This window comes from Ostrinia nubilalis, chromosome 10 (assembly GCF_963855985.1).
Source record: "Ostrinia nubilalis chromosome 10, ilOstNubi1.1, whole genome shotgun sequence".
Lineage (NCBI taxonomy): Eukaryota > Metazoa > Arthropoda > Insecta > Lepidoptera > Crambidae > Ostrinia > Ostrinia nubilalis.
The window spans coordinates 15,465,384-15,482,210 of NC_087097.1; the positions used below are offsets into that span (position 1 = coordinate 15,465,384).

Consider the following 16,827-nt stretch of genomic DNA (forward strand, 5'->3'; position numbering starts at 1 on the left):
AAATAAATTAATACTTATACATTTTTATATTTTACTTGGAAGAAGATAATTATGACTCTAACAACACTTATGAACACTTTATTTGAATAAATCGCCAAATATACCACCGCGGAGACCCCAATCGCGTCTCTGCGTGCCATTGAATCGTATGAGCGTATGGATTTTTTGCGTTATTTTTCACAATTTCTATTTTTAAAAATTACCTATCGATAGCTTACTTTATTCTGATGAATAAATGTCATTACAAGTTTTTCTCTAAAACTGATAATTTGGCCAGAAAAAAATATTTTCTATCCACGCAGTACGTCGGCAGCGTTCGGATCGGATATAATGACGTCATCGTCCCCGCGCCGGGCGGTCAGTGAACTTTTTTAGTAATTTGGCCATAACTTCGTCAATTTTTGTCGTAGAACAAAAATTTTTGCACTGTGTATTAAGGATTTCTTAGCCCTAAAAATCTGCATTCACAGCTAAAAATCGAAATGATCCTCATTACTGGTTAACCCTTTAACTGGTATAGAGAAAAATATTTTTCATTAGTTTTGTACCTTATGTTATCAAATTCAAATTCAAATTATTTATTGCATGTCACATGGGTAAGGGTTGACAAGAACATAATATTGAACATGTGACGCCCAATCTCATCTCTCAATAAGGTTCAAAATATGGTGGCAACAATTCTGCCAATACCAGGTAAAGGTTTAAATGTTCAATCATTCTGTAATCTTGGACTACCCCATATTATGACTTTCTTTAGACACCTTGGCGGTATTTGGTTAGCCTAAACATCTCAGAATAGGGTCCATTGTCGGCCAATCGCAGGCTCCGTCACACCGTGCAGTCACAATGAAACCTGACACCGCCGCAATTGCAGCAATCTCCTGCATTGTGCCTCAAATGTCAATAAAACTGCGCTCAATTGGACAGCCCAGAATATTCCAAGAATTGATAAGGATGTTCATTTAGAGACAGATTATGGACCACAGGATGGAGAAGGATGTTTTGTAGTAGGCTGGGGAAATCTTGGAGATCCTGGAAAAAAATTGTAGGTACTAGGCTGGGGAAATCTTGCAAGATCCTGGAAAAGGTTACCCTTACAGTATGGTGACCCATACTCTTAGACGGAAGGACACCTTCATAAGATAGATATTAAGCTAATCTGTCTGTTTAATTTCACAAACTAAATATACTTAACTAATTTCATCATTAAAACTAATGGACGTCTAATTACACTGTCATTATCTATAAATTACAATAAAAATTGCAAATTAGTGTACCTGTTCTACTTTGAATTAAAAAGATATTAAAAATGTTTTTTTTGTGTAACACAGTGGAAAATTACTCTTGAAACTTGTTGGTCTTCATACGCATAGGAAATTGAAATATTTATAAAGATTAATTGATTGTTGTCAACGGCTTCCTCAATCAATTCCAGCCTTCTTCAATCTTGATAATATCTTACCGTGTTAATATTATCAGGATATGGCAAAAGATTCTACATACTGTAATGGATGTGAAGGAGCCATTCCTTTCAAATTATTATGTTAAAATAGTTGGTCAAAAGAACTCTAGGAAAAAATTTATTTTTGGCAGTAATTAATATTATTAAATGAAGAGCGAGTATTATAAGCAATCATATGAGTTACATAACAGCAGGTAATTCAATAAACAATAATGATATCAAAACAACTGAATTGAGAAACCTCCTGCTTTTGTCGAAAGCTAGGTAGTATAATGAAGAACAAATTTGAATAATATCTTGCATAACTATTTTTTATATCTTCTAAAATGATGCATCATAATATACCTACCTACTATAATCAGTATTGTAGACAATGCATGCACACTCTTTCAGCTGTGTTTGCCAATAGACAGAGATAAGTAACACTTCTACGTATGTACAACTGAAGTAGCTACTAAGCTTTCAGTGATTTTATGGTGTAATTTTTAGTTCCATTAGCCATGTAATCATCTTTTGCAAACCTAAACACTTAGGTATTTCAGGTTTTTTGTTTACTAAACTGTTTCGTAACAAAGAACCCGTGTCATGACGAATGGATGTCTGCGCTAAGAGTGAAAGTGCCACTGGCTGCTGCCAGGCACCCACGCCATAGGTTCATGGTCACGTGAATTCGGCCCAACGACGCATCTCTGCAACCCTGAGATTTTACCCCGTCTGATAACAACTGGCAAGCCAAACCTGAATTATCCGATGAAATAACGGTACCTACTATCCGACCGCCTGTTTTTATCTACAATATTGCGTTTGAAAACTTACCTTAAAGTAAACATCCATAAGTATGGTATCTGGCAGCGAACGTAACTCATCTCGATAACACTTATTACTTTTATTATAACATTTCACCACGTTATGAATACACAACTCGTACAAACTATCAGGGATTTTCTTAGCGCGCAACGCCGACGACGCGTCAGCCATTTTTGCGAGATAAAGAAAAACTCGCTTCATTTTGCTGGCTCGTCTTGTCACAGGTTTCCGGAATTATTCGCACGAACTTCACACTATTTACTTCAACTTTCTATTGGTCAATTTCGCGTGTAAAATTCGCAAACTGTCGGCTGATTGGCCGTGTCAACCTTGAAGTCGACTGAATTCGGCTGTACTCGGACTCGGCTGGAAAAATATCATCTATCCTTTTCTAACATTAGGTTAATGTGGTAAGAATAAAAACAACACAACAAAAATATGCGTTGTGTGATAGAGTCAAAAATATGTATTCATGTTTCTACTTGTAATAAAAAAAAACAGCTGGTTGAGAGAAACGTCAGCTGACTGATGTCGGGTCAGATCGCGGGAAGCTTTGAGAAGTAAATGAAACGCGCTCGTGGTTTTATACAAGAGCGATATGAGTATTATCTTCAGTATATTTGTATGCTGTATCATATTGATAACGTCCACGTTTGTATCACACACCCACCATGGGTGTGCGTTAAGGATAAATAAATACCTTATCGATAATATTCACTTCCACACACATGACACACCCTTGGTGAAATCCCTAATTATTATTTTTCTCAACCCACAGATATATCTGTGCACATGACAAACGCATCTTTTTTATGATCACGATGCAATGGTGCATTTATGGCGATTTATTTATTACAATGTGACCAACATAGGTACAATGTTTATTATTTACATACATTTTGGGGGCTAATTACAAAAAGTTAAACACGCGTTAACACTTTACATTTTCATTTAGTGAAAATTACGTTATTTAAACACGTGTTCAACGTCTGTAGTCAATTTCTAGTTTTTTAATGATTAAAAATGTTCTTGGTTCTAGCATTGATTACAACAAACTAATACTTTTAAGCCACAGGTCAACCTTGGACCAAGTCAATCCTTGGACTGGAATGATGATGATGAATACTTATGATGTAGTTTTACACCAGCGTGCGTGATAAGCGGACAAATCGTGGTGGGTCACGCACATGATCCGTGAACATAGCTATTTGCTAAGTATTTCAACTGATTAAAAGTGAGCAGGGGGGGTATTCAGGATTACATTTTCACGCTGAAGCGGGCTGGCCTTATCATATCATAGCACCCTTTTATTTAACGAGCTTGATCACGGTGTAAAAGTAAATAAATACAATTTATATTTTATTTCAACATTTTTATTCAGACATTTTTTAAACTAAACATATTATTTAACACTAAAATTGTTGAACAAATGACACATACGTGTCCACTAACTAAACTAACACCTTTAAAGCTGTCCTACAGGAAATAAATGCCTTTCCTTCCAACGTCTGTCGCCAGGGTAACACACTATTGTGGTCAAGTTTTTTCAGTTAATGACTTTATAAGGCATGAATAATGACTTTTGAAAATGTTATAAATGTAACTGTCAAATTGCATAGGTACAAATAAATAAGTAACTCAATGAAAATAATTGGAAAATTATTTAACAGATTAATCGTAATAATTTTAACAAACCTTGATAATAGAAATGAAGATGTAACATAGTACTGAGCCTGCAGTATAATGAAATTTGAATAGAGCACAATTTAGCAGTTGGGTCTGTAATGTTTACCAATCTGTCTACGCGTCGTCCTGTCTATCACTATTCAAGAGCCAACAGCTAGAGTACTAATGGATTATTATGACCTCTCATTGTCGGCGATAAGCAGCATGCTTTTTTTAAACTATAGAACCATAGACAACGTCACTGATCTATCGCTTATCGCTGAGCCGTAAACTAAAACATTTACTGCTTAAAAAGAGGTCATAATGCCACCAGCTATCTAACTATGTGGACTGATGGTTTATTGTTTCCCGATGGTGAATTTGGAGATGGTCTCGAGGAGGTTGATGTAGGCGGCGTGTTCGTAGGCGGTGCTGAAGTCGGAGAGCTTCTGCACGAACTCGTTGCTGACGCCTTTCTCTTCGAGCAGATTCATCAGCAGGTCGTATAGATACTGGGAATAGAGGAGAGATGATTTAGGATATTGAATCTTAAATAAATAATCTATATATATAAAAGAAAGTCGTGTTAGTTACACCACTTATAACTCAAGAACGGCTGAACCGATTTAGCTGAAAATTGTCAGGGAGGTAGTTTAGAGCCAGGAGAAGGACATAGGATACTTTTTATCCCGTTCGAAATTAAAAAAAAAGTCTGTTTATTTATTGCCATTAAGGCGGAACAAAGTTCGCCGGGTCAGCTAGTAATAAATAAATATCCCTGGACATTTTACACTGCGCCGCTAGCCCCAAACTAAGCAAAGCTTGTACTATGGGTACTAGACAACGGATATAAACATAGTTACTTAAATTTTTTTTTTTGTAAATACATACATAATATTAAACATAATATATGAAATGACATGATAAGTCATAAAACATGATTCATTTCTTAAAATAAACTTTTTTTCATCAATAAGTTTAGTTACAAATCGCCTCAATAAGGAAAAAAGAATCGGTTGATAAAATAGTCTAATCATTTTGATTTTCATCTAGAAAGAAAGTAAAATACCAATTTATTTATTTACTAGAAAGTTAGTTAACCTTCAGCTGTTATTTTTAGATCATACACTCTCTTGAACACAATTTGAAAGGAAGAAAAATATTTATTTGACTTTCATTATCAATATAAGTAAGGTAAATGTCTTCCTAAGACCGACACTGAAAAATATTATGACTTTACGAAGGAAAAAAATTCATTTGAATAGCAAATGAAACCTAAGCAAATTATTATATTTGTTGGCAGTGTTTGGCTTTTGTCTGAACATTGTAACCTAGCCACAATGTCTACATTTTAACAAAAAAGAACATTAACAATGTCTATAAATATTTAATTAGAAAAAACAAATATGTATCAACTTTAATTCTTATTTCAAAACAAAAACAAATACGTAACTAGTTTTCAAAAAAAATTTTTAAGTTCTGTATAAAGTTTAATGTTACAAAAAAAGTTAGTTCTTCCATGTTGCACATCATCGAATATTTCCCACACAGTATCGGAAATCGACTTCAATTCAATGCGGTGATATCCCCCGATTTAGGCACTCGACGCTACATGTTGAATAGCACCAAGTGTGGCAAAGAAATGGGGTTACACAAACTTGACCGAGGTCGGGATTCGAACCCGCGTCACTTGCGTAGGCGCAGAGATTCTGACCACGGAACCAAACGCGATAACGTGTGAAGGGACGGAATTAGTAGCACCATGGTAAGTTTACCGGAGAATATGACGTCATTCGGCAACGTAAGCTTGCGACAAAAAATATGACGAAGAAAAAAGGTCGACCAAGATTTAAGGACTCAGGTAAAGGAAAAAAATATATGTCAAGAAATATTTACAAGATAGTACAGTCAGCGTCAAATATTTTGTGACACTCAGTAACCAATAAGTTTAATAGTTTAAGCACGTCTTTGTTATGTTGTAAAATTTTTGGCCACTTTAGGTGTCACAAACGCTGACTTACCAACAAAAAATATTATTATTTGCATTAAAAATACTGACCCCATCGAGAACATCTCCCGCGACTGCGTAGACTTTGTCGTTCCACTCGCCCTTGTAGATGGTCACCTCATCGATCCCGAAGATGTCGTCTAAAATTAACAATTTATCAATTAAAATTACACGTTAAAAACATCTTAATAGAGGACAATTATCTTTTGTTAGGTAGATCATTTGTATCATACTGCTGTGCAGAAACATAGCACAGGATAAGAATGTTAAATATTTATAATAGTCAGCCAGTCAATGTGTCATCAATGCTCAAAAAAGATAGGATTTGGATTAGGGTGAACTTAGCCATAGAGCCGACAGGGAGCGTTTGAAGGTCTCATTTTTCGGTTTTTTTATTATATCTTGGAAAGTTCAATTAATTTACTATAACTATTTTTTCGAGATATCTGCTTTAGAAAGACTGTAATTTAAAAAAAATAAGGAAGAACAAACAACTACAAAACCAAGGTAATATTTTGAGACAAATAGTAATGTAAGTCACATTCCTCATATTAATCACCATTTACTTATTGTCAATCTAAAAATTATAGAGGCCTATGTTCAGCACGGTACTATTCCCACCTCTCTTTCCCACCCCTGCAACTCCTGTGTAGCCAGATCTACAGCTTGACCGCCAATAAAAACCCAACCAGTGAAGGTCAAATTTGTCCCGGCGGAAAGTTTAAACTGTCATTGGACCCGCAACAAAATTAATCAGAAGAACATAGGAGGAGTTCGAAGTTGAGGTTCGACTTCCCTCCGTTGCAAAGTGGATGACAGGTGACAAACAAAGGTTTAGTAACCTAAAAAGATATGCACCACGGACAAAAAACATTAATTAAGGCCTATCTTATGAGCTACTAGCTTTCCGCCACTTTAAAATTTTGTCTGTCACAGAAAAACTTTATCGCGCGCGTCTCTGTTTCAAAAACCGGGATAAAAACTATCCTATGTCCTTTCCCGGGACTCAAACTATCTCTATGCCTAATTTCATCAAAATCAGTTCAGTGGTTTAGGTGTGAAAGCGAGACAGACAGATAGAGTTCTTCTTCTTCTTTTATTATGGCAACGACTTGGCATTGAGAACCATGATTTCGCCAATGTCACGTAAACAGCTTTGACAGAGTGTAACAGGGTTTAAAAAAAGAACAAAAGTATTTACATTTCTAATTAAAAGCAAAATTATATGTGTGAGTACCTAAAACAAAAAAGACAACACAAATTGAGACAACACAAATAAATACATAATATAGAAATTAAAATGTAAGGGAAAAAAAGGGTAGGTAGGATGAAGGATTGGGAGAGGAAAAATAATACTTTCGCATTTATAATATTATAGTATAGATTAGCTACCTGCCACAAAATTGCTTAAAAAAGCACGGAAATTTTACATAGTTTCAGTTCCTGGCTGAAATGAAGTTGCTGCTTCACTTACTGTACTCATCGCCAGCGGTCGGCGGGGGCTCTTGCAGGAACGAGCACGTGAAGCCGAGCGTTGTGTCCCCGCGGACCAGGTCCACCTCGAACTGCGGCTTGGAGCGCATCTCGGCGAACTCCTGCTTCTCCGGCTGAGCGTCTCCCTCGAAGTCGTCGGAGTCCACCGTGTGGTTCACGTTGAATGTGATTCGTACTCTGGAATGTGTGAAATATATTTATTAGGTTTATTTATTTAAAAACTTTATTGCACACACAAACGAACGGCGAACCTAATGCCAATGCCTAATGCTAATGTGGCATTCTCAACCAGCTAACCTTAGGCAAAACAGAGAATTTGAGTAGGCTGTGCAAAATAGTACAAATACATAAAATGTGTGAGTTATTAGGTTTTGCAATTGATTTGGATAATTTTTTTTCTGAAAGAACAGCAGTCATAAGTAGAAAGATAAATTATAGAAAATTATGGAAAAAGTTTGTCAAAAGACAACAAAGATATTGTGTAAGGCAAAAGATTGTGTATTTATTAGCATTTTTCATTTTTGTATCATAATACAGTATGAACAAGGGTGTGGATATCCTTTTTATTTTTAACACCATGTTGACTTGCTATTATTAGATTTGAGAATCACAAGTTGAATGAAAATAGAATTCACTGCCTCAGCCAGTGTTCAATAAAATTGGTTTTAATTTTTTGAATAAATTGTATTTTGATTGGTTGCAATATTGCTGTAAATGTTCTGTTAGATAGCCAGTTCCTCTGTGCATGAGGATTCTGGGTTAAGCTTGTTTCAATTTCTGGCCTGATCATAATTTTTCACCAGTTGAGATGCAGGCCAAGAGCTTCCTGCCTGAATATGGTTAAAAAAACTATAGGGTACTGATGAGAAAAATATTCCTTAAACTTACAATTCATCTTGCAGTTTCTTGGTGAGGACTACTTCTGCTCCGTCTCCCTTCACCGCAAAGCCCTCCACCTCGGCGGGCAGGGCCTTTGTCTTCTGTGCCTTTCGCTCCGCCACAATCTCCTCGGTGAGAAACTCCACTAATTCCCTCTCACCTGAATAGAGGATGAGTGGTGTAAAAACTTTACTTTGTATTGAAATGCACTTAATTTTTTCACATTGAATTTTGTAGTTAATCTAGCTCTGCTAAGCTTGTGTTGTGATTTTATCTATGGTGACTAGAAAACAGAATAACTGTGAACTTAATATTCATTATATGCAGTATAAGTTACAATCCATACTACTTCAGTACTCTTCCCACTCTATACAGGGTGTTAGGTAAATGGGTATATGAGCCGACACTAGCCCATGTTAACATGGTCATATAAATGGTATGGTGAAGTCAGAAAATTGATATCTTCATTTTAATTATTTTATTTTTCATACAAATCGGATTTTATAATATTAATTTTGTATGAAAATTAAAAAAATGAAAATGATGATATCCAATTTCTGACTTCACCATACCATTTATATGACCATGTTAACATGGGCTAGTGTCGGCTCATATACCCATTTACCTAACACCCTGTATAAAATGGAACTAAATTCTATTGACTACTTATTTATTTATTTATTTATACTTCAATGCCAAAAATATTAACATTAGGCGAACTTAATGCCATAAGGCATTCTCATCCAGTTTACCTTTGGGTTATGCAGAAAAATTACTACTTACAGTAAACTTAGTTGTCTCATATTTTAATGCAGAAATTAAACACATTGTTTAGTCTCTGGATGTGAATATGATGTTAATGTACCCTGTATTTGGCGCTGGACCTCTTCTGGAGATGAAGAGTCCAGTGTGGCAGAATTATACAGGGAAATAATGAAAGCCGATTGACTAAATTAAACCAGAACTAATTAATTAATTACAACAATATAGGTACAATACAAAACTAAAATTTTTGATACTTTTTCATTTATGGTTCATATAAATGGATATGGGAAGGAGGTATAGGATAGAAGGATAGGGACTCACCAATAGCTTTGGTTTTGGTAGGTTCATTGTCTTTATCGGCTAGAAAATAAATATTTATCATTAGTTTTATAAGTACACATAAGAATTAGCGTTATACTGGAGATCAACATGTATTATCCATAAAAGCCTTGCATGGTGCAATCACATAACCTATAAAAGTACAGGTTAGGTTACCTTTTGTGTGGAGCGCCTTCAGGCCGCAGCCGCAGCTGCATGTGTTGGAATGGTTGTGGAGCAAGCTGGAGGCAGCTGGCGGCCCATCTAGCCTCTTTGAACAGCTCATGTGCCATATTCCTCGCGTGAAATCACGTTTCACTGGGGTCTGAGAACGCGATACTAAAGCCCCGGTCAGACCGGTATGCTTGACGCAACTTTGTATAACTCTGTGCGCGGTTTTTACTAAACCGTTCATTTTTATTAATTAGCAGCAAAACAATGCGCTTTTACAGAAAATTATTCGAAAATTTGACAAAGAAATAGAACGCTACAGGCTCACAGACAGGAAGAGTCTGTGTTGCCAGAAATAAAAAAATACTGTCAATGAACGAATGATAAATAATTACTTGTGCTGAGCTATAGCTCAGTATAATTTGATTACAAAATCACTAGTATCATACTAGGTCATATCACTTTATACACTATACTAGTGTCAATGTCAATGTCAAACCGATTCTGTCACATTCACGTGTGCAATTTGTGGATTTGTAATTTTGTTTTTCATTGAATTTATCCCCATAATATCGCCATGGGTAAAAAGCGAAAGCTAGAAACGAAACCACAGGAGGCCCAAAAGTCTTCACCGGTAGAAGTTATTGTTGAGGATTTGGACTCACACCCGTTGTGCCTGCATGGACCTACACTGCTGTTTTCTAGTGAAAAAGGCCGATATTTTGCCTGCTCTCTGTGTCGGAGCAAGAAGAACTGTACAGTGCACATTGACGAGGAAGATTGGCAGAAAGAAAATGTCAAGAAGAGGAACGAAAAGTACTACAGCTTAATTCCCAAACTTGATAAGGGTTCAGCATGGAGCAACTTGAAAGAGGTTATTAAAATTTATCATTTGATAAGAATACTTAACAATTACTTTACTATGAATGAACTATCATCATATTACAAATTTTCTTTATACTTTTCAAACATTTGAGATTAAATTTCCAGCTCATAGCAAAATATATTTATGAATTTCCAGGTGAAATCTCGGCATTCGTCAGATAGAGCCTACTGCAACACCTGCCAAGAGCTTTACATAGTGTCACAGAGCAGGAAACACATCAAAGACCACAGAGTCATCACTCCCTTGTCTGATGAACAGTTGGCGAACGCAACAACATGGCTGCCAGCATTAGACAATGACACCGTTGAAGCCCAGTACTTGTTTAGCAAGAAGTCTGTCAGCACAGTTCTTGGCATTCTTGAAAATAATAATATCAAGTAAGTTCAATATTTATTTCTGTTACAAATTAAACTTTTATGCTGAGTTGCACCATCTAACTTTAACTGTAACTATAATGATAACCTGTGTTTTTTGTATGGAGTTTGACAAATTTTTGAAGTTTTTTTAAAGTCAAAGTAAGATGGTGCAACCCAACCATAATGTTATCAAATGATGTATTCAAATCTATTTGGTAGAAAGGACAACCTAGAATCAATCAAAAATGTTTGAATAAGATTACATTTTTGGTAAATCTGATATTTTTTTCAGAAACATTCTATGCATTGGTACTCCATCTATCCATGAGGCAGCCCAGGCTGATCCTAGGCTCAACTCGATACTGTTGGACTTTGATGCAAGACATGCCCTGTTTAATCACCCTGGAAAGTTCCTGTGGTACAATATGTTCAATAACTACTTGTTTAATGGCAATGATGATGAGAAGGTGCTTAAGAAGTTCTTCAAGAGTTCCAGGTAAGAAAATTATTGATAAAATGATAAAAACAATACAACTTAGTTTTCACAAATACAGTCAAAGGCATCAATGATTAGTTCTTTTCATGGTGAAATGTATTGAAGTCTCGCAACACAGGGTTGAAAAAGATCATGTTTTTTTATCAAAACTTTTTTTTAAATATGGATTTTTTTGTATTTAATTTTGCAATAATTGCCTTTTCATTAATCCCATTTTCGGATATTGATTTAAATCAGTGATTTTTATTAAAAAAACATGCAAATAAAATCTGTCTGTCTGTCTCCTTCTGACGCAGTTGGGTAATGATAATCTTAGCATTAAAATGCCAAACAACCAATTAATTAACATAAATAACAAACTTAATTTTTACGTAACATTACAGGGAAGGAGGCTTATGTGTGGTGATGGATCCGCCATTTGGTGGCCGTGTGGAACCACTAGTGCATACCTTAAAGGAGCTCTCGGCCACATACAGAAGGCTTTGTGATAAACCTGACGATGAAAGTCTACCGGTGCTGTGGGCTTTCCCTTACTTTGCAGAGCCCTACATTAGGAACATCATGCCAGAAATGAAGATGCATGATTATCAGGTATTTAAATTTTTAGAGCAATGAACACCAGTCTTTTTTTGTCTGCTCAAATACTAATTTTTTTGTTGTTTTAAAGATTGAATATGAAAACCACAAGAAATTCCACAACAAAGTAAAGGGTCGTAAATTTGGATCTCCAGTTCGTTTCTTCACCAACCTCCCATTGCTTACAATTGATTTATCCAACGACAAGAACTACAAACTCTGTGACAAGTGCAAATACTGGGTGTCCGCAACCAATAAACATTGTGGCAAATGCAAGGAGTGTACGAGCAAGAATGGAATGACGTATAAACATTGTAATACTTGTCAACGATGCGTGAAGCCGACGTTCTTCCACTGTGAAGAGTGTGGGAGATGTTGCCAACAGAAAGGTCATGTTTGTGGTGTGGTTGTGGAGAGCCAGGTAAACATTTTTTCTTCTTTAATTTCAAACAGAATCTTCATTTTTTCACTTTATTGAATTTTCTAGATTTACTTTTTACTTTTATTTTTAAAAGAATTGCAGATGATCTATCCTGTGCTTTTTCATTCAAATTGTTTGGCAATTCTGTTTTAATTGTAATTATTTGTTTACAGTCTTGCTACAACTGCCATGAAAAAGGCCACAAGAAATCAAATTGCCCACAACTTGAAGGGACCCCTAAGAAAAAAAAAGAAGAGAGTTCATGCGTAATGATTTATTTACAACAATAAAAAATCTCTAAGACCCACTTCTTTCATTTCAATCATCATTGTCAATCAATATACATTCTCACGATTCTTGATTTATAATTATAAAACTCTTCATAAATCAATGTAAGTAAAATATCACTCTAAAATCTTCACTTAATTTGCTAAAAGCGTAATTTTCACAGCATTGTTTATTATAGGGCACTGTAACAAAAAATAACAAATATATTTTTCGCACAATCAAACCTTAATTAATTTTAAACTTTCGGTAGCATACTAATTCAACCCTTTGGAATAACCCCATTAGGGGTTGAGTGAAAGAGTGACAGTACTTTTTTGATTATGTAGATATTGTGTATTAATTTATTCTATTAGTGCAATTATTCATTTACTAGCTTAAGTTAGGAGTGGATTCACTCCCGCACCGATTGCGTCGGGCTTGTAGATTCAGTAATTAATTCACAAAAAAACCGATTGGCTATGAATAGTCACAATGGTATAGATGAACTACAACAAACTGTCTCACCCGGACATTGACAGGGGGTCTACTGGATCGCTGGTTCCGATTTTTGCCACGTTGGAAACTATAGTTGAACGATGGTGGCGCCCCGCTGTCAATGTGTTGTTTGGTGGGACAGTTCAGTGTAGTTCATCTATATCTATCTATACTATTGAGTATAGACTTCTAATTGCCGTGCCCTACAGGGCCCATAATGTTCTAAATTTTAAGTACATAATGGATGCAATAAAATATTGAGTAAAGCCTGGTCCGTGAGCACGTAGAATCCCGTCCAATGACCCCAAGCTACCCATCCTTATCGTTCGCGCGTAATTATATTGCTGTCGCGACTGTGCGACGCGCGCCCGCAGTGAGTGTGCGAGCGCGACAGCAACATAATTACTTGCGAGCGACAAGGATGGGCAGCTTGGGGTCATTGGACGGGATTCTACGTGCTCACGGACCAGGTTTTAGACTATACTCACTTGATATTGATCTTGTTGAGCACGTTCTGCGCGGCGTCGTATCGCGCCTCGACGCGCTGCGCTTGATCCAGCCAGGCCTGGCGCACCGCCGCCCAGCGAGCGCCGTGCCAGCGGAGCAGCTGCTCGCGGCTCGGGGGCGGCGCTTCTCGCTGGAACCACAGAATAATAATAAGTCTAGAACCCAGAGGACATTCTTAGATTTCTTAGGTCGTCGTCATCATCAGCCCCCCTAGACAAAACGCACTTTTTGATCGAATCGAAAACGAATCCGTCAAAACTCCATACAAAAAAGGGGCTTTTCGACCACTTATCGACTGGTTTGCGATTATAATTTGCACTTTGTCTAGACCCACAGGTTTCTTAGGTCGTCATCATCATCGGGTCCCCTAGACCAGGTGTCTCCAAACTTTGAAGCCTTGGGGCCATATTTAATTTTTTCGGTATGTTGCAAGGGCCATAACAATTTTAATTTTTCTGTCCACCTATTCAAACATAGGCTTAGTCTTAAGCTGTCGCGGGCCGGATATGGCCCGTGGGCTGTAGTTTGGAGACCCCTGTTCTAGAAATCTAAGTAAATCGAATAGGGGCCATGCCAGGAGGAGGGGGTACTCGCTGATGAAACATATTTAGTTTAGCTATCATTATCATTAGCTCCCCTAGCCTAAGTAACATTCTTGAAGGATAGATTATGCTTTTTGCTCATTTGTAAACGTTTTCGATGGCGCGAATTACTTTGGTGGAAAACAGTAAGCCATGTGTTATCTTGTCACACCACTTAATTACATTGTGCACTTATTATCATTAATTAAGTACCCTAGGACTATGACTCTAAAGAAACACTTTTATCAATTTTATTTACTTACATAGTTAAGATTGATGTTATCCTTATTTCGAGCCTTCTGTTCTGGTAGTAGCTCTGGGATCCGGCTGACAGGTGGCCCCTCGGGTCCAGGTAACTCAACACTTTCTTCAGTCTGTTCAGGTTCTTCATAACTTTGCCTATTGGAAGTAAAATAAACGAACAAAATATTCACAAAACAGAATTATAGTAATAAGACTTGGAATAAACAGATCATGCTGAGAATTTACTTTCACTGTTACACAATCCCAAATAATAATATAATATTATAAATGCGAAAGTAACTCTGTCTGTCTGTCTGTTACGCTTTCCCGCTTAAACCTCGCAACCGATTTTGATGAAATTTGGCATAGAGATAGTTTGAGTCCCGGGAAAGAACATAGGATAGTTTTTATCCCGGTTTTTGAAACAGGGATGCGCGCGATAAAGTTTTTCTGTGACAGACAAAATTCCACGCGGGCGAAGCCGCGGGCGGAAAGCTAGTTTTTAATATTGTACCTTTAAAGTTGCTAAATTGCAACAAAAATTACTTTAAATTTGCTAGGATACCTCTCATTTTCCAAAATAATATTACACAGTTAAAATACAAAATTAATTTACCCAAAGTTCTCATAATTTTCCTTGGGTTGGTTGATCATCCAGGCTCTGCATATGGGGTAGAGCGGAGAGTTTTCTTCAAATTGCGATAAGTCTACGCTCCTGTCGAAGAGCTTCAGCACATATGATTGGCGGACTGGAGACTTCCTCCTTGGCGTATATTCCTCTTCTGAATCTTTCTTTTCCTGTCTGAGGATGCAAAATGTAGGAAAGTAAAATTATTAAAATCATCATTAAACGGTAAAATTAACTAACTTGATGGGTACATGATAAAAAACAAGTCTTTAAAAATGATATTTTTCTTACTTTTGTGGAATATGATGCTCAACCACAATAAGGAAGCTAGATGTTAGTGCTTCCTTCCGAGCGGGTGTTGTAATGTGGGATATGATGCTCAACCACTATAAGGAAGCTAGATGTTAGTGCTTCCTTCCGAGCGGGTGTTATGCTCAGGGACCAAGGTCCGATTTACACCATCTTGGTTTGTCTATATAAAATATGTATACTTGGCAGGGTAGAAAACTCCGTCACCGCGATGCAGGTTTGTATGAGCGGCGGAGTGTGCCATAGTGCAGTCGTAACAGCGCCATCTGTTGGTACACGTTTGTAGTGGACGATACGCCACCAGATGTCGCCACACTTTAAAACTTACCTTTCTTTCTTGGTTGGAGAGGGCTCGTATGACTCATCAGATTCGTCAGCAGGAGGGTCGAGAACCTCCAATAGGGCTCCTTTGAGACGCCCCCGAGCTGTAGATACTTCTTTATCTCCTGAAATTATTTTTCTTATTTATTAGTAGAGAAATACATGTAGAGTGATTGTGATCAAATTGTAGAGTTCCACTAGAAGTTGTAAATATTTTTGTTATTGTCATATTATGACTAATGTATTGATAATAATTGCTGTGATTTGTAAGATGATGATTTTTTTAATACCTACTGTAAAATTGACATGGTTTAGTAGAGTTAACCCTACCCTCTGACCCAGATATATTTGAATTATTCGTTTTTGTGCATTTCTTTATTTATTACGCAAACAATGACGAATACGAGGTAACTTTCACTTGGTGGCACGTTTAAGATCGTAACTGTTTTAACATACTAAGTGACCTATTCCTAAATACTTAAGTAAACTTTATATTGCTGATTTTTATAAAATAAGTTCGCTTTTATTAAATTCTAATAAAAAAATACATTGTACAAACCTTTGTCTTCATTTTCTTCCTCAATAATTTCTTTTTGGACGACTTGTTTAGCTGCTTTTTTGGATGGGGTTAATAATCTCCTACTCCGTTTTGGCATTGTAAAAGTAATCACACTAATTAAAACAAATGAAATGTAAATGTAGCCAAAAACACTAGAACGAAAGAAGAAAATAAAGTTTGAATTGATTTTGACTGATCTGTCAAGCTAGCGTCAGATCCACAGATGAAAGAAAATCAGTAATGCCACAATTGTAAAAAAAATTAAAAAACATAGTGTTGTTCTATTTGAGCTCAATCACAGGATAGGTATCAAACATTCCTTCTACATCAGATACTAGTTCCGAAATAACTTTAGACTTTTTGGCGGGAAGTTGAAAAGGGCGGTCTATTTGTTTTTATTTAATTCGTATTTTATTGTTAGTTTGTGTATATTTTGTAAAAAAATTGTTGTAAATTAGTAATTTAGTGTGATTAGTGTATATATTATATAGGGGTAAGTCCATTTGCATATTTATAAACTATGGAGACGGAACCAGCTCCTGACCCTGATCCTCCCCCAGCCACTCCACAATCTCAGTCCAATCCTTTATTGACCTTAATAGAGGCTGATAAT

General features: G+C 36.5%; 4 protein-coding genes across 5 annotated transcripts in view; 1 reads left to right on the forward strand and 3 right to left on the reverse strand.

Annotated features, from left to right (window-relative positions):
- The window catches only part of LOC135075472 (amyloid protein-binding protein 2), a 63,938-nt gene extending 61,129 nt beyond the window's left edge, over positions 1-2,809 (reverse strand). Inside the window, exon 1 of the mRNA XM_063969911.1 lies at positions 2,279-2,809. Within this exon, the coding sequence (XP_063825981.1) occupies positions 2,279-2,470 (192 nt within the window). The 5' untranslated portion in view covers positions 2,471-2,809. The remainder of the gene's footprint in view (positions 1-2,278) is intronic.
- Positions 2,810-3,620: 811 nt separating this feature from the next.
- Positions 3,621-9,924, reverse strand: LOC135075322 (complement component 1 Q subcomponent-binding protein, mitochondrial). Of its 2 annotated transcripts, XM_063969735.1 has the most exons (6): positions 9,576-9,924; positions 9,402-9,440; positions 8,325-8,475; positions 7,417-7,613; positions 5,994-6,082; positions 3,621-4,446 (listed from the first exon to the last, which is right to left on the reverse strand). In XM_063969735.1, exons 1-6 carry the CDS (start codon positions 9,811-9,813, stop codon positions 4,294-4,296), a joined length of 867 nt encoding a protein of 288 aa, XP_063825805.1. In that variant the 5' UTR covers positions 9,814-9,924; the 3' UTR covers positions 3,621-4,293. The 2 variants fall into 2 exon arrangements, with proteins under 2 accessions (XP_063825805.1, XP_063825806.1); XM_063969736.1 differs by lacking the exon at positions 9,402-9,440.
- Positions 9,925-10,079: 155 nt separating this feature from the next.
- On the forward strand, positions 10,080-12,607 carry LOC135075323 (rRNA N6-adenosine-methyltransferase ZCCHC4). Its single transcript, XM_063969737.1, has 6 exons — positions 10,080-10,443; positions 10,591-10,832; positions 11,104-11,307; positions 11,691-11,898; positions 11,975-12,304; positions 12,478-12,607. The coding sequence occupies exons 1-6, from the start codon at positions 10,147-10,149 to the stop codon at positions 12,592-12,594; spliced, it is 1,398 nt and encodes a 465-aa protein (XP_063825807.1). The 5' UTR covers positions 10,080-10,146; the 3' UTR covers positions 12,595-12,607.
- On the reverse strand, positions 12,564-16,436 carry LOC135075325 (protein lin-37 homolog). Its single transcript, XM_063969738.1, has 6 exons — positions 16,215-16,436; positions 15,663-15,780; positions 15,014-15,199; positions 14,418-14,553; positions 13,555-13,703; positions 12,564-12,774 (listed from the first exon to the last, which is right to left on the reverse strand). Exons 1-6 carry the CDS (start codon positions 16,309-16,311, stop codon positions 12,765-12,767), a joined length of 696 nt encoding a protein of 231 aa, XP_063825808.1. The 5' UTR covers positions 16,312-16,436; the 3' UTR covers positions 12,564-12,764.
- Positions 16,437-16,827: the final 391 nt, after the last annotated feature.